Source organism: Pelodiscus sinensis, chromosome 8 (assembly GCF_052426305.1).
Source record: "Pelodiscus sinensis isolate ZL-2025 chromosome 8, ASM5242630v1, whole genome shotgun sequence".
Taxonomy (NCBI): Eukaryota; Metazoa; Chordata; order Testudines; family Trionychidae; genus Pelodiscus; species Pelodiscus sinensis.
Window position 1 is genome coordinate 41863221 of NC_143059.1, and position 27050 is coordinate 41890270.

The 27050-nt window shown below is 44.1% G+C and overlaps 1 protein-coding gene across 9 annotated transcripts in view; it reads left to right on the forward strand.

Annotated features, from left to right (window-relative positions):
- The window catches only part of IDE (insulin degrading enzyme), a 135328-nt gene that overhangs the window by 16159 nt on the left and 92119 nt on the right, over positions 1–27050 (forward strand). For 6 of the 9 annotated variants that reach the window (XM_075935171.2, XM_075935172.2, XM_075935177.2 and 3 more), the window contains one exon: positions 26627–26811. In XM_075935171.2, coding sequence (XP_075791286.1) covers positions 26652–26811 — 160 coding nt within the window. In that variant the 5' untranslated portion in view covers positions 26627–26651. Of the gene's footprint in view, positions 1–13437; positions 13644–16006; positions 16101–26626; positions 26812–27050 lie in introns of those variants that run through there. The other 3 variants (XM_089780170.1, XM_075935175.2, XM_075935170.2) reach the window with 3 other exon arrangements.

Sequence of the window (27050 nt, forward strand, 5' to 3'; positions counted from 1 at the left end):
GAAGATTGTTTCTGGAAGGTGTAGACCCGCAGTGGAAGGAGTAGGGGGAAATGAGAACAGATGCAATTTGAAGCAAGATTGTGCAAGTAAAGGAGAGGAGGCTGAATTTGATATATGGTACAAAACAGGAAGTCAAAGAATAGTTAGAGCATTAGATGCTCGGCAGGGCTTTAAAAATCCACTTGCCTACAGTGAGTAAGAAACACTTCCAGGCAACGTCTACAGAAAGTAAGGTTTTATTTGGGGTGGAAAAAAGTTCTAGTTGTCATAATTACAAATATAAGCTTAAAAGGAGTGGTCCTGTAGCACCTTAGAGACTAACAAAAAAAAAAAAGATAGTTTAAACATACATATTTTTGTTAGTCTCTAAGGTGCTACAGGACCACTCTTTTTTAAGCTTTTTTTTTTTTTTAAGTTACAGACTAACACAGCTACTCCTCTGAGACTACCAAATATAGGTTAGTCCAGTGCTTTTTTGACTTGTTTTAAATAACTCCAGTGCTTTTTCTGTAGTAGTTGAAAATTTATCAGATTCTTGTCACTTTTTACTCATGTTGGGAACCAAGTGGGCAGCAATAAAAGGGACAAGAAGCAGGTCAGTTTTCTTTTGAAAGCTGAAAATAGTCTTTAGAGACTTTTCCTGAAGGAGAGGACCCATGTTACTAGTTTTACTGCAGGAGAGAGGGGTAGGAGAACAGAGTACTCCTTTCTAGTCCCCAAATGGTGCTTCAAATTTCAGACCACTACAAGTTCAGGACTACAAGGGTACATCTAGACTACATCCCTCTGTTGGCAGAGGGATGTAAATGAGACACTTTGAAAGCGCAAATGAAGTGGGGATTTAAATATCCCATGCTTCATTTGCATAATCGCGTCATGGCGCTCTTTCGAACAAGCGCCATTTCAAAAGTAAAACTGCGGTCTAGACTCCGGAATACAGGATCTTTTGAAAAAGCCGGCCATTTTTGAAAGAACCATATCTAGACCATGGTTTTACTTTCAAAATGCCGCTTGTTTGAAAGAACATCATGACGTGATTATGCAAATAAAGTGCAGGATATTTAAATCCCTGCTTCATTTGCACTTTCAGAGTGCCTCATTTACATCCCTCTGTCGAAAGAGGGAAGTAGTCTAGACACAACACAAAAGATGGAGCTCACAAATATGACTCAGGAACAGCATTCTACGAAAAATATCCAAGCACCTTCCCTTTTCCCAGTTTCAAGGATTGGGGATAGGAAGGAAACTTGATTTCTCACCTTAGACACCTTACTTTTTAGTCATCTGTCTATATAGAGCATTCTTAAAACTGAAAACCCACTGGAGGAAGTGGAAAAAACAGATCAGCAGAGCCAAAGGAGTACCCATACATGAACTACTCCAAGACAGGCCAAGAAGAGAAAGCAACAGAATTCCATTTGTCATCACTTACAGCCCACAACTTAAGCCCCTCCAACGCATTAGTAACCTACAACCTATCCTGGAAAATGACCCCTCACTCTTACAGGCCTTGGGGGAAAGGCCAATCCTCACCTACAGACAGTCCCCTGATCTCAAATAAATTATTTCTGGTAACCACGCAACACACCTCCATCATAATCATCCAGGAACCCACCCCTGCAATCAGCCCCAGTGCCAACTCTGCCCACACCTACTCAAGTGATTTCATCACTGGACCCAACAGCATCAGTCATTACATCAGGGGCACATTTTACTGCACATCCACTAATATGATCTGTGACATCAAATTCCAGCAATGCCCCATTGCCATGTATATTGACCAAGCTGGATAGTCTCTACGGGAAAGAATTAATGGACACAAATCAGATATTCGAAAAGACAACACACAGAAACCTGTTGGAGAAAACTGTAACCTGCCTGGGCACTCATTAATGGATCTCCAAGTCACCATATTGTTTCAAGCCAATTCCACAAGCCAAATACATAGAGAATGGTTGGAACTTAACTTCATTTATAAGTTTGATTCTCATCAGAATGGACTGAACAGGGATATTGGCTGGCTTGCACGCTACTTTCCACATACTAATGACTTAACCAACCAACCAACCAATGGAGGTGCTAACTGTTCAAGTTACAAGAGGCTGATAAGAACAATCTATTCACTATCTTTCTTTCTCCTTTTTTTCCCTCCTCCTTCCCCCACTTCCCTTATTTATTCTTGGATCTGGACTTTCAATACTGCAGTCGTGTGAAGAAATGGGTTGTGCCTACGAAAGCTATCAATACCATCTACATGATTTGTTCGTCTCTAAGGTGCTACTAGACTATTCGTTGCTTTTTAAGTTTTTCTAGTTGCAGACTAACTTGGCTACCCCTTTGAGGCTTTTGTCTATTAAAAGTTTACTACATTTGTTTCTAGCTGTTTATAAACAATTGGGTGGATAGGCTGAGAGAGTTTGGAGTAGGGATGTAAAAAGTAATTTAAAATGGTAACCTTGTTGCTGCTAAAAATCTTAGTGATTAAATGGTTACACTACAGTGTAGTCTCCCCATCTGAGCCCCACTTCCAGAAGTGAGTCTTTTTTGCTGAAGTGAAGCCAGCAGTTCGGCAGCCTCTGCTAGTCCCGCTCTTGGGGAACCACAGTAGTGGGTGGGGGCTGGACCTGTAGTGCTGCTCTGGCCAGCCTGCCTGCGGCAGGTCTTGTAGGGCTGGACAGGCGAGAAGCTGCTCCAAGGTGGATGAGGAGCTGTGCTAGCCCCTACCAGTTAACAGGCTTACCTGTTATTTGCTGGAACCACGTTTGGCTCATCCTGTGCTTTATTAATTAATAAAGCTGTTTGTTAGCTGCCTAAACAGAAAGGAGCGTTTTTTTTTTTTTTTTTTTTTTGCTTCAACAGCTCCAACCAGCTCCTAATACATTTAAAAGGCTGAAGCACAGCAGGGGAGACCCAACACGAGCTGGAACAGCTGATTCCTGGCTTGCATTGGGTCCTCTCCGCCCCTGCTGCACACCAGCCTTTTAAAATGTCTTAAGAGCCAGCTGGCTCTTCATACATTCAAAAGGCAGAGCTGCTTAAGTGACTTCCAGCAGTTCACTGGTGTGACTTTATTTAAAACATCCTCAGCAAACATACATTTCTTGAATTGTTCCCCATAGCTCTTAAGGTTATTGTAATTGCCATTTTGGAGGGAAGATTGCTGGATGCCCATGTCGTAGCCAACTCCTCTTCTTCAGGAGTTAAAGGTTTGACCCTGGTACGTAGCATTGAGAATATTTGCAAGAAAATGAGCTGAAGATAGTGCTTGTCCCATTTGGGTTTTTTTTAATGCATTAATTTAACTTTGTTATTGCACATCTCCTTAAGATATCTGTCAGTTCCTTCCAAATTTCAACAGCATCAGCAATATAACAGCATAGTCACAGCCAAAGTTCTTTTAATCCCAGTGTTGAGAAATGTTAAACATATGCAAAGTATCCTCAGCCAATTTGTGTAACCTTGAACAAAATGCAGAAAAATAGCTATCTATTTTTTTTCACGGTTTTGTTCACAAAATTGTCATCAGATTAAGGCCAACTCTTGATATAGTGCTCAAAATATCCTGATACTGAGTTCCATTGTATATCTTGTGGGAGAGTTAGCTTGGTTCCTTCCACTTTTTTGAGAGCAGCTGCTGCAAAATGGTTGTTACAGAAGTATTTTGCAATTTCAACAACATTAGCCTTTATTTCTGGAACACTGAAGTCTTTAGCTCGGAGGTGCATCAAATGAGCACTGCAACCATATGTTATTAGGTTGAGACTCTCTCTTCAACATTTCTAATCTTGAATACATTTGCAGCATTGCCTGTGACCAAGCTGCATACTAGACATTTGATTTTTTTTCCCCACAGTTTTTTCTTAGATTTACTGTTACTACTTCTGTGTATTTATTTCCTGTTACTTCTGCTGTGTATTGTTTCTGTAAGGAAGACATTCCTTCCTTCTATTATAACACAAACACATACTGTCACAAGAGTGATAGAAATGTAGCCGTCTTAGTCTGGTGTAGCTAAAACAAAATACAGGACTATGTAGCACTTTAAAGACTAACAAGATGGTTTATTAGATGATGAGCTTTCGTGGGCCAGACCCGCTTCCTCAGATCAAGTAGTGGAAGAAAATAGTCACAACCATATATACCAAAGGATACAATTAAAAAAAATGAACACATATGAAAAGGACAAATCACATTTCAGAACAGTAGGGGGATGTGGGGGGGGGGGGAAGGAAGGTAAGTGTCTGTGAATTGATGATATTAGAGGTGGGGAGAGTGGGATGTCTGTGAGCTAATGGTATTAGAGGTGATAATTGGGGAAGCTATCTTGGTAATGGGTAAGATAGTTTGAGTGTTTGTTCATTCCTTCTCGGAGAGTGTCGAATTTTAACATGAATGACAGTTCAGAGGATTCCCTTTCAAGTGCAGATGTAAAAGGTCTTTGTAGCAGAATGCAGGTGGTTAAGTAATTGAGAGAGTGTCCTTTCTGGTTAAAATGGCAAGAAACTGTTTTTTCTTTGTGATCTTGTCTGATATCTGTTTTGTGGGCATTAATCCTTTGGCGAAGTGTCTGAGATGTTTGTCCAGTGTACATAGGGGACGGACACTTTCGGCACATGATAGCATAAATTATATTTCTGGATGCACAGGAATATGTGTTCTTGATCTTATAACTCACTTGGTTAGGTCCAATAATGGTATCGGCAGAATGAATATGTGGACAAAGCTGGCAACGGGGTTTGTTGCAAGGGAAGGTACCAGGGTTGGTATTAGTGTGGTATGTCCTGTGGTTGTTGGCAAGAATCATCTTGAGGTTAGGTGGTTGTCTATAGGAGACTATGGGTCTGTCTCACAAGAGGGCGCTGCTGCACAGGTGATCAGTCCACGCAACAGTCCCGTAGTCCGGGCTGACACGGAACAATGAATTCACAGCAGACAAAATATGTCTTTAACAAACTTTATTGCTAGCAATTAAGAAACAGTTCAAAAGCAATGTTTAGATTTAGTAGTTAGCAATTAAAGAGCATGTCAAAAGTAATACATAACTTGAATATTTAACAGTCTAATTCTTAACCCAATTCTAATACACACTCTCATAAGCACATGCGCGCACACACTACTCACTCTCTGGGGCTAGCCAAACCCCAAGTAATGGTTGGTTGGTTGAGGCAGAAGTCCAACGATGTGCACTTCACCCCAATATGCCGAATTGATGGACTCCAAGCCGGGTGGCAAATTGGTGTGGTATATACTCCCTCTGCCGGGGATAGTCCGGGTGGAATGATGTCCATTGGTTGCACCCCTCTTGCGGGTGTGTTCACAACCGATTTTGGAACATCCCTACTTACACCACCCAATTCTACTTTCCCAGCCACGAATGATAAGCAATGGAATGTCCTTGGTCAGGTTCCTCCCTCTTTAACTCTTCTTATCTGGGAACTTTACGTGTGTGTGTGTGTGTGTGTGTGTGTGTGTGTGCACGCGCGCAATTTTGCCTTCTCAGCGCACACACACACAGTTCTTTCCTCAAAGTGATAAACAAGTCCGTAATCCACCGGGGCACTGATTCAGACCCTTGTAGGGGCTCTCTTCAGCTCACTTACTGTTAATTCACTCATGCCAACCATTCACACTACCCATCATACATGACAATACAACAGAATCATTGTGGACATTGCTCCAGCCATCAAGACTCAGGTTAACAATTTTACACATTATACTTTTTGCACACTGCTCAATTTTTCTTGTATATACTTTATCCAGCAGTATGCCTGTGACATCTGCTCTGTTGGGTGGACTGTATCGTTGCCTTAATGAATGAACCATGTTAATGAACTGAGTTCTCAGTCTTCCAGAAAGGAGAGTCTGTTGCATAAACAAACTGGGCAATATTTTCAGCAGTTGTTGTAGTTTCTGGATGATGGATATTTTTTTACTTTTTGCTACAGATATATACTGTGGCTATGACACATACATGATGCAACTATAGTTTTTGCTTAAACATGAGAATTAAAGAATAGACTAGAAGAAAGATCAGCAATTCTTAAGAAAGAAGTATGAAATGAAAAAGTTTGCCACTCTGAAGTTCTCCTTTGAGTAGTGTCCCTTTGGGTGCTCCACTCAGGTCTTGGTACATCCTTGCACCGGCGATTGGAGATTTTTGCCTAGCAGTGCCTTACTGCTCTGCGCATGTACAGCTGCCATCTTGCGCTGGTTTTGTCCATTTGGTGCATGTGCGGTGTGAGTATCCTTCAATTCCTTTTTTCCTGTCCTTGGCAGAAGACTAAGACACAGCAGTACTTTCTTTCCTGACTGAAAAGAAAAATATAGTGTAGTTAGTTTAGTCAGTTTGCTTTGCCTGGTTCTCTATTTTTTTTCTTAAAAAAAAAAAAAAAAAAACCACGCCCCCCCCCCCCCCCCCCCCCCGGCTTCCCTGGGTTTTTTTCTCCCCCACTTAATTTTTCTCCAAGTTGAATCCTGACATCTTTAAGATGCCAGGCTCTCCTGCTTTCAAAAAACGTGACTCATGTTGGGACTCAATGCTTGTATCAGATGGACATGCATCCTCTATAGAATGCTTAAGTGAAAGTCATGTAGTGCAGAGGTGTCCACACTGCCAAAACATGACAGCCAGAGCCAGGAAAGATTGTGAAATGAGACTCCTATGGGAGAAATCCCTGCAACCACTGGAGGATAAGTCCTCAGTACTACCAGAGCGATTAACACCTTGTAAGAGGGCTAATTTATCACCCAAGTGTGTGTTGTGTGCCAGGGGCTTCCCCAGCATGATCATTACTTGCTACGTCCTGGGCCATCCATTCTCTGGGTCCATCGACTTCTAGCACCGTGGAGAAATGAAAACTGACATCCTCTAAAAGGGCCAAGTTGGAATCTAAGAGGAGAGCCACCTCCTCGGCACGCACTGATGCTGCTACTCAATCAACACCAACAAAACCAGATATGCCACCACCTCCGGCACCTGCAGGCAGTTCAGCATCATCTGAACACACAGGCTCCCGACAACTGGAACTGAAGTGCGTTCTGGCACTGTGTGCAATGAGTGCCGTAGCCGAGCGTGCCTACACCACCATGCTGTGCAACAAGAAGTCACTCTGGCCTACATAGACAAATCACGGGAATTATCTCTTACTCTCCCACACCATCATCACCAGGAACCAAACATGACTCCGGGCAGGAGGGTAGATTTTCATCATAGCACTTCTCCTCACTGGGATCAGTGACTTCATGGCATTCTACGCAACACTGACCATTCCTCCCATTGCCACCGCTCACGCGACACACCAGCACATAGTCTCTGGCTACTACTGCACATTCATCACCATCTCCTCTTCCTCCATCAGTAGCACTCCAGGCTGAACCAGCAGATGATGATGAGAACTTACCTCACTCTGATTCAGATAGCTCTTCACCGGTTCTGTAGTCTTTCTCCAGTCCAGATGAGGTTGTTTTGCAATCATTGTCCTCTCCACCTGCAGACGACCCAAAACCATTTCAAGAATTATTCAAACGCATGGCTGAATCTCAGGCCATTGCATTCCAAGAGGTGCAAGAGAAACAATATAAATTGCTCAAAATACAGGCAGTCCCCGGGTTACGTACAAGATAGGGACTGTAGGTTTGTTCTTAAGTTGAATTTGTATGTAAGTCGGAACTGGTACATATTGTAGGGGAAACTCTAGCCAAACATTTTTTTTAGTTTTGGATAGCATAGGGAAAGGTTAACTCCCCTCTAATGTTTGTTTTGCTGTCTGTTCCCCTGTTCAGAAGATTTCACATCTATTTCTGTCCCTGTGACAAACTCAGGACTAAAGGAGTAACTCATCAAATACCAAACAGCTCTGCACCATGCTTTGAGCTAATAGCTTTATTTCCACACACCACCCAGGGTTCTAGGAGGAGGGTCCTTTTTTTGCTAACACAATGAGGCCAGCACTTTGTTTGTTTTGGTGGAGTCTTTGTTTGCCCAGGGAGCCCAGCATGTATAGGGGGAGGAGGGGCGGAGAGGCTGCTTTTGTCTGTTGCTCAGGGGAGGGGGCAGCCTGTTGCTGGCAGGGGGGGAGGAGGGAGGCGTGCAGGATGCGAGGCCGCGGGGGGGGGGCAGCGGGCGTGGGGAGGCACTTTTCCTCTGCCCGGCAGCTCTGTGGGACCCCAGTCGGAGCCGGCCCGAGGAGGAGGAGGATCCTAGGACCCAGGTGAGCGAGCCCCGGGAATGCTGCTGCGCATGTGCGGGAGTTGCCTCACCCCGTTCGTATCTAGGGATCCGACGTAAGTCGGATCCACGTAAGTCAGGGACTGCCTGTACTCCAATCAGCTACATCCTCCACGATAGCTTTATTGATCGGTAGTGCTATCCTGGAGCCATCAGGCGAACTCGGGCAAATGCCTCTGCTAACTGGAGAGCGGATAGAAAATACTTTGTCCTGGCCAAGGCCATGGATTTCCTTTTTTCACATCCCCACCCAAATTCACTGATCCTGCACTCCGTTAATTAAGATTGAAACATTTGCAATACAAGACTACGCCTCAGGAGAAAGAGCACAAAGAGCTTGATATCTTTGGTGGGAAGTGTACTTCACCACCACCCTCAAGTTTAGAATATCAAACTACATTGCTTTCCTGGTTAATTGTGGTCATGCTAATTACTCCATACTACAGGAGCTCCCCGAACACAGAAGACCCCAGCTCCAATCTATCATGAAAGAAGGCCAGTCCATGGCAAAAACAGCTCTTCAGGCTGCAATGGATGTGGCTGATACAGCAGCCAGAACTACAGCAACAGCAGTTGTCATATGCAGTGTGTCATGGTTACAATCTTCAGGAGTCCCAAAAGTGCTACAGTTGAAGGTGGACGACCTCTCCTTTTACAGGAACCAATTTTTTGCTATAAAAGTGGACAGTGTTACACTCAATGAAAGACTCCTGCACCACACTGCTTACGTTAGGAATGAACACCCCATGTAATAGAAGACGCAACTATTCTACCAGCACTGGGCATAGGGGACTGGTTCTCAACTCTCGACCTTCAGGATGCATATTTTCATATAACCATATACCCTGCACATAGGCGATTTCTCAGTTTGTGGTGGGAAAAGACCACTGCCAATATCCAGTCCTTTCCTTCGGTCTTTCTATGGCCCGTTGGGCGTTTTCCAAAACGATTGTTGTGGTTATGGCATTCCTCAGGACGCAGGGCATCATTATTTTTCCCTACCTCAATGACTGCCTAATCAAGAGCCCCTCATGTCAACAAACAGTAATCATGACAAATACCACCAAAGATTTCTTCTCTTAACTGGGTCTCCTCATAAATATCCAGAAATCTACCCTACAACCTACCTAGAAGATAGTTTGTTGGGGCACTCCTAAATGCTGTAACAGCCAGAGCCTATCTTCCCAATACACCAATTCCAAATATTATGCAACGTTATCAAAGGAGTCAAGCACACTCCCTTTATGACCGCATACACGTCTTCAAATTCTGAGACACATGGCAGCCACCACCTTCATTATATCATTCATGAGACTGCATATGCGCTGCCTGCTGTTCTGATTTGCAGCTGTCTGTGTTCCCAACTGACACAGCCTTGCAAGACACATTATACTCTCCCCCAGTAATTCTTCAATATCTTGACTGGTAGACCTCTCCATACAACCTTCTGACAGGTGTACCTTTCCATTGCCCAGACTCCTCAGTAGTGATCACAACTGATGCATCACTCCTGGATTGGGGTGCCCATTGTGGTACGCAGATAGTACAGGGCAGATGGTCTCATCCCAAGATGCACCTCCACATAAGTATCCTGGAACTCAGGGCCACCTGCAGAGCATGTGCCCACTTCCTCCCTCTTACAAAGGGAAGAACCATTTGTGTCCTCACAGACAACACACCCTCTATGTTTTACATCAACTGACCAGAGTGCGTGCGCGCCTGATAACACTCACTATGTGCAGAGGCAGTCAGATTCTGAACTGGTGCCAGAGGAGTGAGAGAACTCCAACTGTACATACCAGGCCAACAAAACACCACTGCCGACGAACTGAGCAGACATTTCTCTGAACAGCATGAGCAGGTGCTCAGTCTTAAGTTCTCCTCCCAATCTTCCAACAATAGGGTTTCCCGGTCATAGACCTATTTGTGATGGCAACCATTCTGCTTCCGAGCAGATCTGGGAAAGAGATTGGAAGGAGACACCTCTTCTCTATTCCTTTCCATCAACTCCCTTACTCTACAGGGTAATCAACAAGATCTGCTTAGACTGAGCCACAGTGATTTTGGTAACGCTCTACTGGCCGAGACAACCTTGGTTTCCCTAGCTACATCATCTGTCAACTCATCTGTCAATTCTTCTCCCTATGAGTCCCCTCATACTTAACCCAACATTGAGGAAAGACCCACCACCTGAATATCAGGACCCTAAAATTCATGGCTTCTTCATGGTTCCAAAATGAAGAACTTACCTGTTCAGAGAGAGTTAAGCAGATCTTTTTAAATAGTTGGCTCTCCTTGACAAGATACACCTACCAAAACAAATGGGAAAATTTTCAAGTGGTGCTGACATCATCAATTACAACCCAATGCCACTTCAATACCTACTGTGCTAGAGTACCTGATGGATCTCAGCGATGCTGGACTTTCTATCAGCTCTGTTCACATCCATCTGTCTGCCATCACAGCTTTCCATGAACCAGTCGGCGATCTCTCACTCTTTGCACATCCCATGACAAAGCACTTCTTGGTGGGCTTGCAAAAAACACATCCAAATTTATGCTCACCAGTACCACCTTGGGACCTGAACTTTGTATTTGACACACAAGGCCACCATTTGAGCCACTAGCCACTGTCTCACCACAATACCTAGTGGCATTCACAGTGGCAATAACATCTGCGAGAAGGGTGGGTTAAATTGCAGCCTTCGTGGCCTACCAACCATACACTACCTTCACCAAGTATCAGGTCATTCTCAGGCTTCGTCCCAAGTTCCTCTCCAGGTTATAGCCTACTTCCACCTGAATGAACCCCAATGCTTACCCACGTATTTTTGTAAACCTCACACCTCTGAGAGAATTCATCTTGCACACTCTAGATGCCAGATGAGCCCTCACTTTTTACTTGGAGAGCCATGGAGGCTAGGAAATCAGACAGGCTCTTTATCTCTTTGACCGGCCCCCACAAGGGAACAGTCGTCTCTGCGCAACAGATCTCCAGGTGGATTGCAAGTTGCATATATACTTCGTAGGGGGGAAAAAACCACAGATTATTAAGGTGCACTCCACATATGCGATGGCCACATCAACAGCTTTTCTCCATAATGTGCCCTTAGCAGATATCTGTAGAGTAGCGACATGGTCTTCCTAGCACATCTTTGCGCAACATTATGCCCTACTGAAAGGACTTATGATACCACCGCTCAAGCTGATGCGGTCCTCGCCTTTTCTCATACATGACTCCAACACCCACCATGGTGAATGGCAGCTACTGCTGGTTAGTTACCTGAGTGGAGCACTCACCGGGGGCACCATTTGAAGGAGAAGAAGTTACTCACTCTGTGCAGTAACGATGGTTCTTCGAGATGTGTATCCCTTTGGGTGCTCCACTACCTTCCCTTCCTCCCTCTACTTGGAGTCCTTTATTGGATTTTCAGTAGAAAAGAAATGGAGGGACACTTGTGCCATGCATGCACCTAATGGACAAAAACAGTGCGAGATTTCAGCCACACATGTGCGGCGCAGCAAGGCATTGCTAGGCAAAAATCTCCAATAGTTGGTACAATGACACACCAAAATTTGAGTGGCTCACCACCGGGGAAACACATCTCAAAGAACCATCATTACACACAGGGTGAATAACTTCATCTTGTATGTTCAGATGTTCCTTTCATCATCTTTAACGCAGTTTGCTCCTGAGAAGGAATGTTGCTCATGATATTATTTCATTCAGGCAACGAGGCTTTGCCTTTCTTTGTTGCACTGTTCGCATTTTGAATGAGTGCCTGTCTTACCCACAGGTTGAGGAATTTCATTAAAATATTCCCAAACTGTGTTTATGGCCAGCTGCCTTAATAAATCATAATTAAATATTCATCTCAGATCAATGAAGGCTCATTCAGAAAGACCTCGACTTCTGGAATATGCTGCTCAAACAGTTTCACTTTTGTTTCTGCTGCCTGTTCCTGCCTTCTCACATTGATCTCTAGACTTGTTCTTGTCCACATCTATTCTGCCCCCAACAATCTTCTATTCATTGAACTTTTTTGAAACTTTGCACTTTGAGAGAGAGGTAAGGGATTGACTCTGTGTACACAAATTTGCAGAGGAACAGTAAGGTTGAGGTCTGTTATTTCTCACCTCTATATATTTATTTATTTATTTTAAATATGTTTTGCTGTTCACAAGCATCATATGTCTGGAGACACATCCACAGTTTGAGAACTGCAAAACGAAGCATTTCTGATGGTATCTTCTATACTGAGCACTGAGTTCCATTGGACCGATAGAAAGATTAACCTAAATAATCTATCCAGAAGCCTCTGGAACCCCATAAAATTGGGACCTTAATCCATGAGCTGTTAGAACTGATTTATAAAACTTTTCTTAAACATTATACTATAAATTAGAATTTAAAATCCTTATTTTTATGAGATACATTATAGCTCAAAGATATCTTAATTAAAACTATATTTAGGTAGTTTTTTTTCCTCAAAAAGCATTTAATCAAAAAATCCAATTTAAATCAGAACAATATGATTTTTTTCATCTTTGATTTTTATCCACCTTTCTGATTATTGCAGAACTGTTTGTAGGGAGTATTTGACAAATGATATAAAATTTTATATGTTCCTGCTAATTCCTTTGGGTAGAAGCATCTAATATGCATTCAAATTTCAAACAGTTATGTATAAATTTTGATAATCAATAATACTAGTTATTTAACTTCAGCTTAGTGAGTGATACCTAGGAGTTACTTAAATTCAGATGTAAAATAATTAACCCAAGATGGCTATTGATTATAAGGAAGTGGAGTATCTTAGAGAATTCTAATTCTGAAATGTGTGAGAGAGAAGGAGAAAATCATGTTAGCTATAGGGAATAAGCTAATAGCTTTGGTATACATTTGAACTAGTTATATAAGAAATAAGATTAAAATGTTCTGCAGCATCCTTTATAATAATGTTTTGCTAGTTGCCATAATATGTGGTAAAGTACTCCAATTCTGGTCCAGTTTGTTATTAAAATTTTATGGTTCCAAGATTTGTACATTTTTTCTGGTGTCAAATTTTGATACAATTTTTTTGTTAGTTTAAGAAAATGCTTAATAACTGTTAATTCCTTTTAACCAATGTAGTTATAGCATGTAAATGAACTGAGGACAGATGAAGAGAGGAGGCTGATTATTGGATGACATACTTCCAGTGTCACTATTGCATTGGTAAGGATGTCACAATCCTGCCACCTGGTGATAATCTGATCCAAGATCACTAACTGATTTGTGGGGTAAAAGGGCAGGAGAAAAAGACACCCAAGAAAATGGAGATCTATTCTGATATCACATCCCCACCAAAGTATAATGAGTTGTTCAGCAAATTCTCCAGAGCACTCAATTAAGCACTGTCTTCTCTGTAAAAGAGGTGAGAAACAAAATCACCATGATTCCCACTGGCTGGGAGGCCAGCAGCTCATAGCCTTATATTGAAAATACTCCGCTCCTGAGAGTTTCATGCTAGGTGCTAACAGTACATCAGTATACTTGTAACTTTATGAAAGTTTGTAGACATGCAAATTTAGGTGGATTAGTGAACATGCAGAGGCTATATAGACCAATGATGGAGATCTAGATAAATTGAAAACATAGAACAGTATTGGCTCATCATGAACTTCAATCCAGGGCTACTACTGGATAATGAAATCTGGGATAAAAAGAGTACTTCTATATATAATTGGTTAATATAAGTATTCCTTTTTGTGTGTGCATATGTATACAATTTTCACTTGTTTCAAATTCTGCAAACTATGTCTTTATTCCTAAATATGAAAGAGGCATACAGACATAGTTTGCAGAATTTGGAACAGGTGAAAAGTTTGAAAATGATAGCAGATCACTGTTATGCTCTTTATCTAATGCGAAGGACACTTCTGTAGCTCAGATGATAACTGTGGTGCAATTCACTGTAGTGGTTTGGTGTACTTAAAAAGGGATATGAAACAGGCGCTGGTAAAGTAGTAACAAAAATTGTTTATCATTTGACATAAACATGCTTTGAGTGTAGCTCAGCACACCAAAGAAGTGCATATATTGCAAAACCATTATTATCTGAAGGTCTCAGGGAAACCTAAAACCATCAGATAACTGGAGAAGCTCACCAAGCAATCTTCAAAGTCTGTAGAGCTAACATCCTAAGAGCTGATTATTGTTTATAGATATTCATCTGGCTTAACCAGACCTTTGGACTATGGTTTAAGGCCCTACCAAGTTCACAGTCCATTTTGATCAAATTCACAGTGATGGGATTTTAAAAAATTTAAATTTTATTATTTCATATGTAAATCTGAAATTTACTGTGTGGTAACTGTAGGGGGTTGTGGAAGAGTCTCAGGGTTATTGTAGGAGGGTTGCAGTACTACTACCCATAGTTCTGCACCCCTGCTGATGGCAGCACGGCCTTCAGATCAGGGCTGCTGGAGAGCAGTGGATGATGGCTGAAAGTCCAGCTCTGAAGGCTGCTAACAGCTATACAGAAGTAAGATGTCATGGTAGAGTATTGCCACCCTTACTTCTGCGCTGCTGTCTTCAGAGCTGGGTGGCTGGAGCGTAGTGGTTGCTGGCTGAGGGCCCAGCTTTGAAGGCCACAGCATAAAAGTAAGGGTGGCAATACCATGCCAGGCCATCCTTCCTTCTGCATGGCTGCTGATGGCAACACTATGGATGTTAAGTATCGGGTAATTGACTTATCAAATACAGTAAACTTCCGATAATGGGGCACTTTTGGGATCCAGGGGGTGCCTGATTATCGGATATGCCGGAGTATCAGGAGGTACTCCGAAAGGGGGGCTATGAGGGGGAGAGGGGTTGGCAGGAAACAGCGCGGCGTGGGGCGAACCCTTCACCGTTTTGCAGGGAAGCGGGGGAAGTCCCGCGCAGCTGCCGGCAACAGGCCAGCTGGGGCGGCAGAGGCAACTTGGGGAAGCAGCGGGGCAGAGCAGCTGGGGTGCTGCCGGATTGGTCCCGCAGCACTCCCGCTCACCCCCTTGCTCGGGGCCTGGAAGCACCCCAGCTGCTCTGCTCTGCAGCTTCCCCAAGTCCACCGCTCGTCAGTTTTGGCAGCGGCACGGAGCAGAGCAGCTGGGGTGCTGCTGGTGCTGAGCAGGGGGGTGGCGTGGTGCTGCGGGACCAACCCGGCAGCACCCCAGCTGCTCTGCTCTGCGCCTATTCCCCAAGTCCGCCACTGGTCAGTTTCAGCAGTGGCGGAAGCGGCACGGAGCAGCTCCAATTGCTCCCAGGGAAGCTTTGCTGCAGGCTCTGCAGCTGGCTCCCAGGGAGCCAGTGTGTAACATGTGACGGGGGGAGGTGCCCTCCCAGGTCCTCTATGGACAGGGGCTGCAACAGCCCTCTGCCTGGGGTGAACAGGGAGCTTCTCCAGCCCATACTGGTTAACTGAAACTAATAAATCTTTTATATACCTAATCCACATACACCTATACACCAATCCATATCTGCAAAAATGAGCCTCAGATATGTGCTTTCACATCCACATTGAGTGTCTGTGGGTTTGCAGGGCTCTGTCCATTTGCCCAGTGTCCTCTCTTTTGACAGTGGCCAATGCCAGGTATCTACAGGGAATGACCAGAACGGGTAATCAAATGATCCATCCCAGCCCTGACAAACGGAGGCTAGAGATACCATTCCTGCTCATCCTAATAGCCATTGATGGACCTGTTCTCCTTGAATTTATCTAGTTATTTTTGAACGTTGATAGTGTTTTGACCTTCACAGCATCCTGTGGCAGGGAGTTCTGCAGATTGACTGGTTGTGTGAAGAAATACTTCTTTTTGTTTATTTTAAACCAGCTGCCTGTTCATTTCATTTGGTGAGTCCTAGTTCTTTTGTTATGGGAGGGAGTAATTAACTTTCCCTTATTTACTTCTTCACACCAGTCATGTGAAGTCACACCATCCCCCCTTTGTTGTCTCTTTTCCAAGCTGAAAAGTCCCAGTCTCATCAAACTGTCATCATATGGCAGCTTTTCTATACCTATAATCATTTTTTTGCCCTTTTCCAAACCCTTTCCAATTCCAGTATTTTTTTTGAGAGGCGCACACCTGTACGCAATATTCAAGGTATTGGTGAACCATGGATTTATATAGAGACAGTATGATCTTTTCTGTCTTATGTATGCCTTTCTTAATGATTCCCAACATTCTTTTTGCTTTGTTGTCTGCTGCTACACATTGAGTGGATGTTTTCAGAGAACTATCCACAGTGACTCCAAGATCTCTTGAGAATGGTAACAGCTAATTTTTAAACCCCATAATTTTATATGTATAATTGGGATTATGCTTTCTAATATGCGTTATTTTCCATTTATCATTATTGTATTTCATCTATCATTTTGTTACATACTCTCATCCAGTGTTGTAAGATCCTTTTGAAGCTTTTCACAGTCTGCTATAAATTTAACTATCTTCAGCAGCTTTTTATCATCTGCAAATTTTGCCACCTCACTGATTATCCCTTTCTCCAGATCACTTATGAATATATTGACTAGGATTGGTGCCAGTACAGGCCCCTAGGGGACACCACAATTAATCTCTCTTCATTCTGAAAACTGACCATATATTCCTACCCATTGTTTCCCATTCTTTAGCCATTGAGAGGACCATCCTTTGTATCCCACAACAGTTTACTTTATTTATGAGCTTTTGGTGAGGTACCTTGTCAAGAGCTTTCTGGAAATCTAAGTACACAATTATCAATTTGGATCCCTATTGTCCACATGCTTGCTGATGCCCTCAAAGAATTGTGATAGATTGGTGAGGCATGATTGCCATTTACAGAAAACATTTTGACTCTTCCCCAACAAATTATGTTCATCTGTGTGTTTGACAATTCCTTTCTGTCTGTCTCTTTCAAATATTTTTACCCTGCCTCTCTATTTAAAATATTCAAGGTGGCTGACAAAATTTTTAAAACACAATAAATAAACAAATATATATAAAAAAGTAAAATATAGGATCCCAAAGTGCAGGGAACATAAAACCTGCCAAAACGTTTCAAGAGGAGGGACGGACACACCCACCCACCCAATAAAAGCACGAGTAAAAACACCAATAAAAGCATAAAAAAAGAAATCGTGCCAACGTTGGTGCCAGGCAAATGTCCTGGGGGACAGAATTCCAGAGCTTAGGGGCAAAGGCTGAGAAGACCCTGCTCCGCATAGATATCAACTGTATCTCCATCAGTGGAGGAGCCTCCCCAAATCCCAATGCGGGCTCATATATGAGAAGACCATCCTTCAAATACCCCGGTTCCAACCCATTTAGGGCTTTATAAATCATAACCAAGACCTTGAATTGTGCCCGGAAACATACTGGAAATGTAATGTGCTCCGTATTAGTTAATACTCATGCAGCTGCATTCTGGACCAGTTGAAGCTGTGGAAGACTCTTCAAAGACAGCCCCAGGTAAAGTGCATTACAATAATCCAATCAGGATGTGACAAGAGCATGAATCACTTCAGCCAATTTGTTCTTATTCAGGAAGGGTCGCAGCTGGCTGATCAGCTGAAGCTGCCCAAAGTGAGGAAATCTGATTTTCAGATGTTAAAAAAAGGTCCAGGAGGACTCCCAAGCTGTGTACCTGTTCTTTCAGGGGGGCTGTAACCCTGTCCAGAACAGGTAACACACCGCATTCCCAGACAGATGGCTTCCAGATCCAAAGGACCTCGGTCTTGTGTGGATTCAGCTTCAGCCTGTTTGACCTCATCCAGTTCCTCACTGCCTCCAGACACTGGATCCGATGTCACAGAGAAATAGAGTTGGGTGGTGTTTGCATATTTATGGCACCATCCTCTAAATCTCCTTATGACCTCTCTTAGTAGTTTTATGTATATGTTAAATAGCATAAGGCAGGGGTTCTCAAACTTTGTGATACCACGACCCCCTACAATGCTAAATGAATTTGTGTGACCCCCTACCCTCACTGTCCTGGGTCTCTTCCTCCCCCCCCTTCTCACCAGACTCCTTGACCTCCTGGGGTTCCTTCAAGGCGTTTGCGGTCCTCAATGCCCTTCCCCCCTGCAGGCTCCTTCCCCCGTCTTTCTCCTCTGTGCCTCTTTTCCACTATGCGTCCTTTTGGTTACTTCTCTCTCTCCTCTCCTTCATCCTCCACTCTTTTCCTATGTCTCCTCTGCCTCCTCCTCTGCCCCCCTCCAGGTCCTCTGCCCCGACCCCCAGCCCACTGCCTGAGGGACCCCACCCTCTCCAAGCTGGGGAAGTGATCGGTCGCCTGGTAGTTGTGCCCCGGCTAGCCCCTGGCGCATCCACTCCTGCGCCAGCCTCACTCTCGTGCCGCCTTGCCTTCTCCTGCAGCTGAGCCACACTCCTGGAGTACCGCAGTCCTGGCCATGCTGCGCGGCTTGCCTGCGGCTGCTTTCTGCCACCCTGCTGCTCTTCACAGCCTGGGGGAGGGGTTTCAAGTGAAAAACTGAATCCAGCTGCGACCCCCCTCTAAGTGGGGGAACACAACCCACAGTTTGAGAAACGCTGGCCTAGGGGACAAGATGGAACCTTGCGGGACTCTGTAGCACAATCATCACAGTGTCAAGCAGCAGCCCCCCAGCTCCACCACATTCTGTACCCCATTTACATGACAGCCAGAGTCCAAATCAGACTGGATGCAAGTAATCTTCTCTACAAAGTAGTTTGCAAACAAGTCACAGTGGATTGCTGAGGACTCCTCCATTTCATCATGAAGGCCAGGCTGTAAGAGGCCCTGCACAATTCAGAACAATTCCGCTGGATGGTGTTGTGCAGACACAATGTGGGCAGAGAAGTAACTCTTCTTTGCTGTCAGTGCTGCTACTGAATAGGCTCTCAGTTCGGCTCTAACCCGCAGTCGATCAGACTTGGCTCAAGTTTTCCTCCAGTGGCTCTCTAGCCGTTACACAAACCATTTTGCCGTCTCCAGAAAACTAGGGGGCAAACTTTGTTCGACTAGCCCAAAAAGGGTGCTTAGGAGCAATCATGTCCACCATGCAGGCTACCTCGATGTTCCGTATATTGACCAGGGCATTGACAGGATCACTATCCATAATGGCTGAACAGTCCCTCAGAGATCTCAGTGAACCTTCTGGATCCATCAGCCTCCAAGGGCAGGCCATCTTAATTGGTCCTCTTCCTCTGTAGAGGGGAGATCAGCAAATAGTCTAAACTTGACCAAGTAATGATTGGTCCATGACAAAGGGAGTGTAACTACATCCCTTATCCTGAGATCTCTATCAGTCTTAGTCCAAAAGACTAGATCAAGCATATGACCTGTCGTGTGGAGACAGTAATTTCTTGAGATAGTCCTAAAGTCATCATGGTGGCCAAGCTGGAGCAGACAGGATAGCCTCGGTCTGAATATTAAAGTCCCCCAAGAACCGAAGCCTCAGGGTCCTCAATGCCACATCTCTGCAACCACGTTGGCCAGTTCAAGCAGAGCATCTGCCATGCAGCGAGGTGGGCGGCGCACAAGCAGAATACCCAACTTATCCCAGCTACCCAACACCAGGAACAGACACTCATATCTAGCGCTCTGTTGGACCAAGACCCTGGCCAGTGAGATGGTATCCCGATAGACAATCACCATTCCCCTCCCTGGCTGTAAAGTCAAGGCTGGTGCCAAACCGTGAATCCAGCTGGGCACAGTTGGGAGAAGTCAATGCCTCCCTCCACTGCCAGCCAGGTATCAGTGTTACAGGCCTGGTCGGCCCCTGTCTTGTGGGATACTGATCTGGCATTCAGTGAAAGCACCATTATGCCTGTTGGCCAGCTGTTAAGATTCCCAAGGCCATTGAGGCTGGGAACAGGATCAGAACAAGGAATAGCTTGTAACTGTCTAAACCTTGTTCCCCATAGCTGGCCCATCTTGATTTTACCGCCATATCTCCCCCTACCCGTCACAGCTCCCATTATGCCATCTGAGCCCTCCCTCTTAACCACCTTGCTTGGGCCACAACATATAACTGGGGAAGAGGAAAGTTTACAACCACACCCATCCTGTCCTTGACCTTCAGTACAGGCAGGTAGAGGGAACCTTCTCTCACCAAGAACCTTCCCCTGCCCTCACCAGGCACTGAATAGGTCACCACATAAATAATAAATGTGCTGCTCTCTCCAGCGCAAAATAATAAGCCACACACACACACACCCACACACACACACACACCATCACCACAGTACAACTCACACCCTCAGTCTGCTCCAAAGTGCTGCACAAAAGGGTGTGGCCTGTCGATGGCAGCTTCCTGGATTTAAGCCCACTCTTGGTAGTGGCTGCAGGCCATATCTGCAGCAAATGATCTTAGTCCTAAAGGCATAAGGAGAAAAAAGCTAGCTGATTTTTCTTTAGGAGAAAAAGCTAGCTGGTTATTCTTTTCTCTGTGTGTTTATTTTTTAAATTGGATTTATTTCCTTTTCTGCTTAAGAGGCAAGGCCCAATCCTGTGAACTCTAGCATAAGAACAGTTTGTTCTTCTTAGTAGGCCTATTGAAGTGATGAGTAAGGGCATGTTAGATCAATCCTTTGTTTTGAAACTGTTTTAGAGCACGAGGAAAAAAATCATAGGGAAAACTGTACTTAAGTTCAGGTGCTACATTAGAGCTAGATTATGAAGGAGATAGAAACAGAGTCTGTGGCCCTTGACAGAGTATCAGTTGAAATTTATGGGATTCCACAGTGGGCATAGCATTTCCATGAGTCACCATTGTAAATGGAAAAATTTAAAGCTCGTGATAAAACCTCTTGACGTGAGGATGTGGGTTAAATATAAGGAACTATCAGGTGACCAAAAAAAGTCAGGTATTGTAATATTAAACACAGGGTAGAAGGTGTGTGGAGCATGCTTGCAAGATATGCTAGTAAGCAACCAGCATGTTAAAGGGCTTAAATGGATAGAATGCAAAATGTTTATTAATGAAACTGTTAAGTTGAAGTCAAAGGATTCAGGAGGCTCCTTTATTTTTCTATATTCCCTGGAATAGCAGAGTGAACGGATATTAAGTACTGTTTGAATTATTTAGTATTTAACAAATAGAACAGGATTTCTTTTATTTAAGAGGGGCCCAGTTGCTGTGGAGCATTTCTAATTAGATATGTAATTCTGTGAACTAGAAGATGATATGCATTGTAGTATAAGAGTAACAATATTCAGACATAACAAGAAACATAGGAATTACAAGACTGGATCAGACCAGTGGTCCATATAGTCCCGTATCCTATTTTTGACAAGTGACCAGTTCTAGCTGCTTCATATCAGAGGAGGACACTGTGCAGTAGGCATTTATGGGCTATCTTTATGCACAATTTGAGCACAACTAGCTCAGCCATTATACCAAGATAAAATTTTGTAGATGATTAGTGTAATTTTAAACTAGAATTTAGAGGTTGAGATTCCTGTTCATGTGTGCGTTATGTTTGCATTTGATTATAACATTGATATTAGAATAAAACATGATTTTATAATGTCAGTTATTTAAAATATAGAGGAGCAAAGATTTGATCTTGTTTAAGGATACCTCATTACTTACAATTATAGTTTATAGTTATAATATAAAGTTTTAAAGGGAATGGAGGTTATATTTTCTTATGTTTCAGGTATTCTGATATCAGATGCTCACATTTTTGCTTACTTGCCTGGGGACATGTTTACACAACAAAGGAAAAAAAAAAGTCTTGGCTGGCCCGTACTGGCCAACTGAGGCTTAAGGGACTGAGGTTGTGGGACTGTTTCACTGATGTGTAGACTTCTGGGCTCAGGCTGAGGGGCTTGAACTCTGGGACCCTGCAGAGTGGGAGGTGCTGGTTACCCTGCAGTATAACCAAGTCTGCTAAGAGCAAATGTGTGTGTGTCTGGCAGCAGCACATACACAAACATAGCTGGAAGTGACTTGTATGCTGGAGGTTGAGAGCAGTCTAAACCTAAGTTCTCCATAAGCTGCATGGCCAGGCAGCTATACAGCTGCTAAGAAGTTCCATGCAGGGTCTCAGGGTGGCCACACAGAGCACTACCACTGCTTCCCTGACCCCACAAGGAGCTGCAGTGACTGGGACAGGGCAGAAGAGCCTCTCCCCTGGCAGTGGCAGCTCCTTGCTGGGGTCAGCAGGGAGAAGTCTCTCTACCCCAGCTGCAGCGTCCATCTCAGACCTGCTGCTGCCTAGGGACAGCCATCCATTTCCCTGGTCCCCACCCAGCATAGTCTGGACCTACCCCAAAACCTGCCACTGGCAACTGCCCCAGGGCACAGAGATTCAAAGAGGCCTGGGGCGGCTGCTGCTGCTGTAACTAGTGGTAGCAGCTGGAACCATGGGCTCTTTAAATCGTTGTTGGAGCCCCATGCAGAATGCTCTAGGCAGAGCTGAGGGCTGCCTATGATAGGCACGGTGCTCTCTGGCTGCCTGGGGAAAGCTAGCTACAGCCCCTCCTTTCTGGCTTAGGCTCCAGCCCTTCTGGGGGCACAGAGCTGGGTTCCCCCTTGCCTTGCCCAGAGTCCCCACAAGTAAATTTGCCCCCATGCCTTCCCCAGCTGGGGGACAGGCACCCCACCGCTCGTTGTGCCTGCTGGAGCTGTGGTGGCTGTGGAGAAGTGCCTCTTACCTAGCCCCAAGATGCTGTGTTGGGAGTGGGCTAGAGGTAGTCTTCTCACTCTCTGGGACAGCCTGCATTAAAGCTGCCTCATCCCCAGAGTGTGAACCCCCAGCCAGAACCATCACCCACACCTCAACCCTCTGCCCCATCCCTGAGCACCCTCCTACAGCTCAACACCTTGGTGCTAACTGCCACACACTGTGCAGAATGACTTCTTATGTGATACATCACCTCCATATTGGTGCACATAACAAAAATCGTTCCCTCATTTTATAAGGAGTAGGGGTTATTTCAAAAGAAGGGTTTTCTTTCGAAATAATCGCGTCTTGACTACGTTTCTTTTTTCGAAATAGGATATTTTGAAAAAGTGGCTGGATGAGATTATGCAAATGAAGCATGGGAAATTCAAATCTTCGCTTCATTTGCAATTTCGTTCGTCTGCATTTGCATTCCTCTCTCAAAAGAGGAATTCAGTGTAGACATACCCTGAGTGTAATTATGTAACATTTATGTGATAGCAACAGTTGTTTACAGTGAAAAGTAATGTACTATATAGCTGTATTTTAATGCAATTTAGCATCTGGAAACAAGCAGCAGAGACAACAACATGTGGAAAGCCAACTTTGTGGTGTACCAGCAAATCCTCTTTGAACCACAATTTGGGAATGTTGGTTAGAATCTGGAGTTTGGAAAAGAGGAGGTTATAAAAAAAGAGGTGGGCAATCTGCGGTCTGTGGGCTTCATAAGATTTGTCAAGGTAAGCTGCTGGTAGACCACCGAGTAAGTTGTTTACTCTCTGTCTGTATGTACAACTACCTGCAGCTCCAATTGGCCGCGATTTTCTGTTCCCGGCCAATGGGAGCTGTGGGAAATGATACAGACTGCAGTGACTTGCTGGCTGCTGCTTCCTGTTGGTCCCATTGGCCAGGAATGGTGAATCGCAGCCAGTGGAAACTGGGCAGCTATGCTTGCAGACACACAGGGTAAACAACCTGTCCAGCAAGCTGTGTGCAGCAAGAAGGCTTCAGCTTGTTCACTGATATAAAGAATATCTTACTGTGCTGTCGTCCATTTAAAAATGCATTTTTTTATTGAACTGATCAAGAGCTGTGAAATGTAAATAATTTACTTGTTAACCATCTAATGTAATTAGTTTATTTTTTGCTCCCCGAATATATTAAATACAATTTTCATTACTATTGGCTTTCTGAGTTTAGTAAATAAAGTATAATCATGCAAAATACAGACTGCTGTATATATTGACTTACAGCCCCCCACCTCTCATGTAATATCTTTGAAAGACTGAGTTTTTTGGCTTTTTTTCCTTTCTGCAGATGTACTGTATTGTTTTAAATTTGTAACTCAAATAAGTTGACTCGTATATCAATTTGTAAGGGTTATTGAGCTAAAATGCATTGACTGTCTCAGCCAGTATATAAATTGATTCCATATTTCTAGACTTTTGACCTGCAGACATAATGTTTTGCACAGAATTAAGTTTTCATTTTGAGGAACATTTGAACCCTGAAGTACTAATGATATCTTTTGTTGTTGTTATGTAACTAGAAATGCACAATAAAGGCATTGCTGTATAAGGTGTCTCAGCATTAAAATTCTTCTAATTCTCAAACATTGGCCTCATTGTGATGCTCATAGTACAATGGTGGGCAACCTCAACCCAAGGACCACATGCAACCACTGAGGTTCTACATATGGCCTGCAAGACATTTTGTTTACCATTTCCCATGTTTAGGGTTGCCAGATTCTGCTTGTTTCTGTCTGTATAGGTTTTTTTTCCTACCAGTGTTACTAAAGCGACATGCATGTAAAGCAAGGGCATGTGAAGCGAGGTGCATGCTTATTGCACACAACACTGACTATAAGAGCGGTGTGCTCCCTCTGCAGCCAATCAAAGCACTGCTGTGCTTCAGTCAATACACCCCAGAAATTCTGCATACATGAGCGCAGTTAGCAAAACTATTCTATCTTGGGAGACTGTCTTTGTCTCAACAATCTTCTTGAGGCCCTTTGAGATGGAGGGGCATTCATGTGGCACACTCACTAGCCTAGATTGCCCATTGTTGTCTTGGTATCATCATCACCTCTCAATAATATTTATTACACCAGTGGCGTAAATTGCACATGTAGCAGGCATCAAGGTGGACATCACTGTTCTGTGAATCTGTGAAAAGGAGGTCATCTATATGAATGATGACCTATACAGGCAGTCCCCGGGTTACATACAAGATAGGGACTGTAGGTTTGTTCTTAAGTTGAATCTGTATGTAAGTCGGAACTGGCATCAGCCGCTGCTGAAACTGATCAGTTTCAACAGCCGCTGAATCTGGATACCAGTTCCACTTACATACAGATTCAAGGTAAGAACACCAGGCGTCCCCAAGTCAGCTGCTGCTGAAACTGATCAGCAGCTGATTCCAGGAAGCCCAGGGCAGAGCAACTCTGCCTCGGGCTTCCTGTAGTCAGCTGCTGGTCAGTTTCAGCAGCGGCTGACTTTGGGACGCCTGGGGCAGAGCAGCTCGGGTGCTGCTGGCTTGGTCCAGTAGCGCGGCCGCTCCTCGGAGCTACTGGACCAACCCAGCAGCACCCCCGCTGCTCTGCCCCAGGCATCCTGATTCAGCCACTGCTGAAACTGATCAGCAGCTGAATCAGGACGCCTGGGGCAGAGCAGCTGGGGTGCTGCCGGGTTGGTCCAGTAGCGCCAAGGAGCGGTGCTGCAGGACCAACTGGCAGTGCCCCACCTGCTCTACCACAGGCCCCCGGCTTTGCTCCACGTCTCCCTGGTCTGCTGGGGGGGCACTAGCTGCGTTCCCTCCCCCCCCCCCCCCAGCAGACCAGGGAGACGTGGAGCAAAGCTGCGGAGGACCCGGGCCGAACCGTGGCGCTTCCAGATCAGCGCCGCGGTCCGGCCCGGGTCCTCGGCGGCTTTGCTCAGCGTCTCTCTGGTCTGCAGACCAGGGAGACGCTGAGCAAAGCCACGGAGGACCCGGGCGGACCCGCGGCTTCCAGATCAGCTGAAAGCGCCGCGGGTCCGGCCCGGTTCCTCCCCCGCTCTGTTCAGCGTCTCCCTGGATACAGAAACAGCAGTGCGGAGGGTGGGGAGAGCCATTTCGCTCCCTGGAAGGCAGTGCACGTGGGGAGCTGGCTTTTAAGTTTGCTCTCCACATGTACCCAGGAACCTGCATGTAACCATGAAGGTTAACCAATGAGTTGAGATGTGAAGTTAAAGTGCAGAAATCAGAGTTCCTTTAACCAATATGCTCATCAGTTAACCGTGTACACAAGTACACTTTCACATCCCTATCTGTGACAGTATAGTAGTAATCTTTATAATAGTAAACATACCTATTTGTACTTCACATTTTTCTTTTGATTTTTAGTAAATTTTTTTTGTAAAATTTCAATATCAATACAAGATATTTAAAATATTTTTATACATTTAACATGGATTTGGGAAGATTGCATTGTAGTCTCTTTTTTTATTATTATAGTTGAATAGTAGCTGATGTGTATCATTGCCGAATTATTAATTTTTAATTATTTAGAGTGGAAGTTGCAGTAGATTCATTAATATCCATTCCCATATGAAGATTTTAATGGGAGCTGCAGATGCTCAGCATCTTTCCAAATATGGACCATAATTCAGCATACAGGACAGGTTTTTGCACAGGAAATTAGGTTTCTCTCATTTATCCTCTGGGATAGTTATATTTAAATAACTTTCTGTTGTTTCTATTATTTTTCTTTTAGGCTTCAGAAGGAGACCCCCAACAAAATGAGCAATCCAGCTATTAAGAGAATAGCAAATGAGATTATCAAATCACCTGAGGATAAGAGAGAATATCGTGGATTAGAATTGGCAAATGGCATCAAAGCAATGCTCATCAGCGACCCCACAACAGATAAGTCATCAGCTGCACTTGACGTACATATAGGTATTTATTGAATTCCTTTTGTGTTTTTCTCTGACCTGTTTTAACCTTACCACTAATTTTAATATTTTAGTTGCACATAAACTGATGGTACATAGCCCAAAATATATTTGCATTTACAGGGAGTTGTTTCCAGCTGGTTGCACAGCTTTCTCTTATTATTATGCGTTCCAGTTTTATTTCTTCATATATCCTTTTAGAAATTATTAGAGCTAGTTTTATTTTCCTGGTGTTATACATGG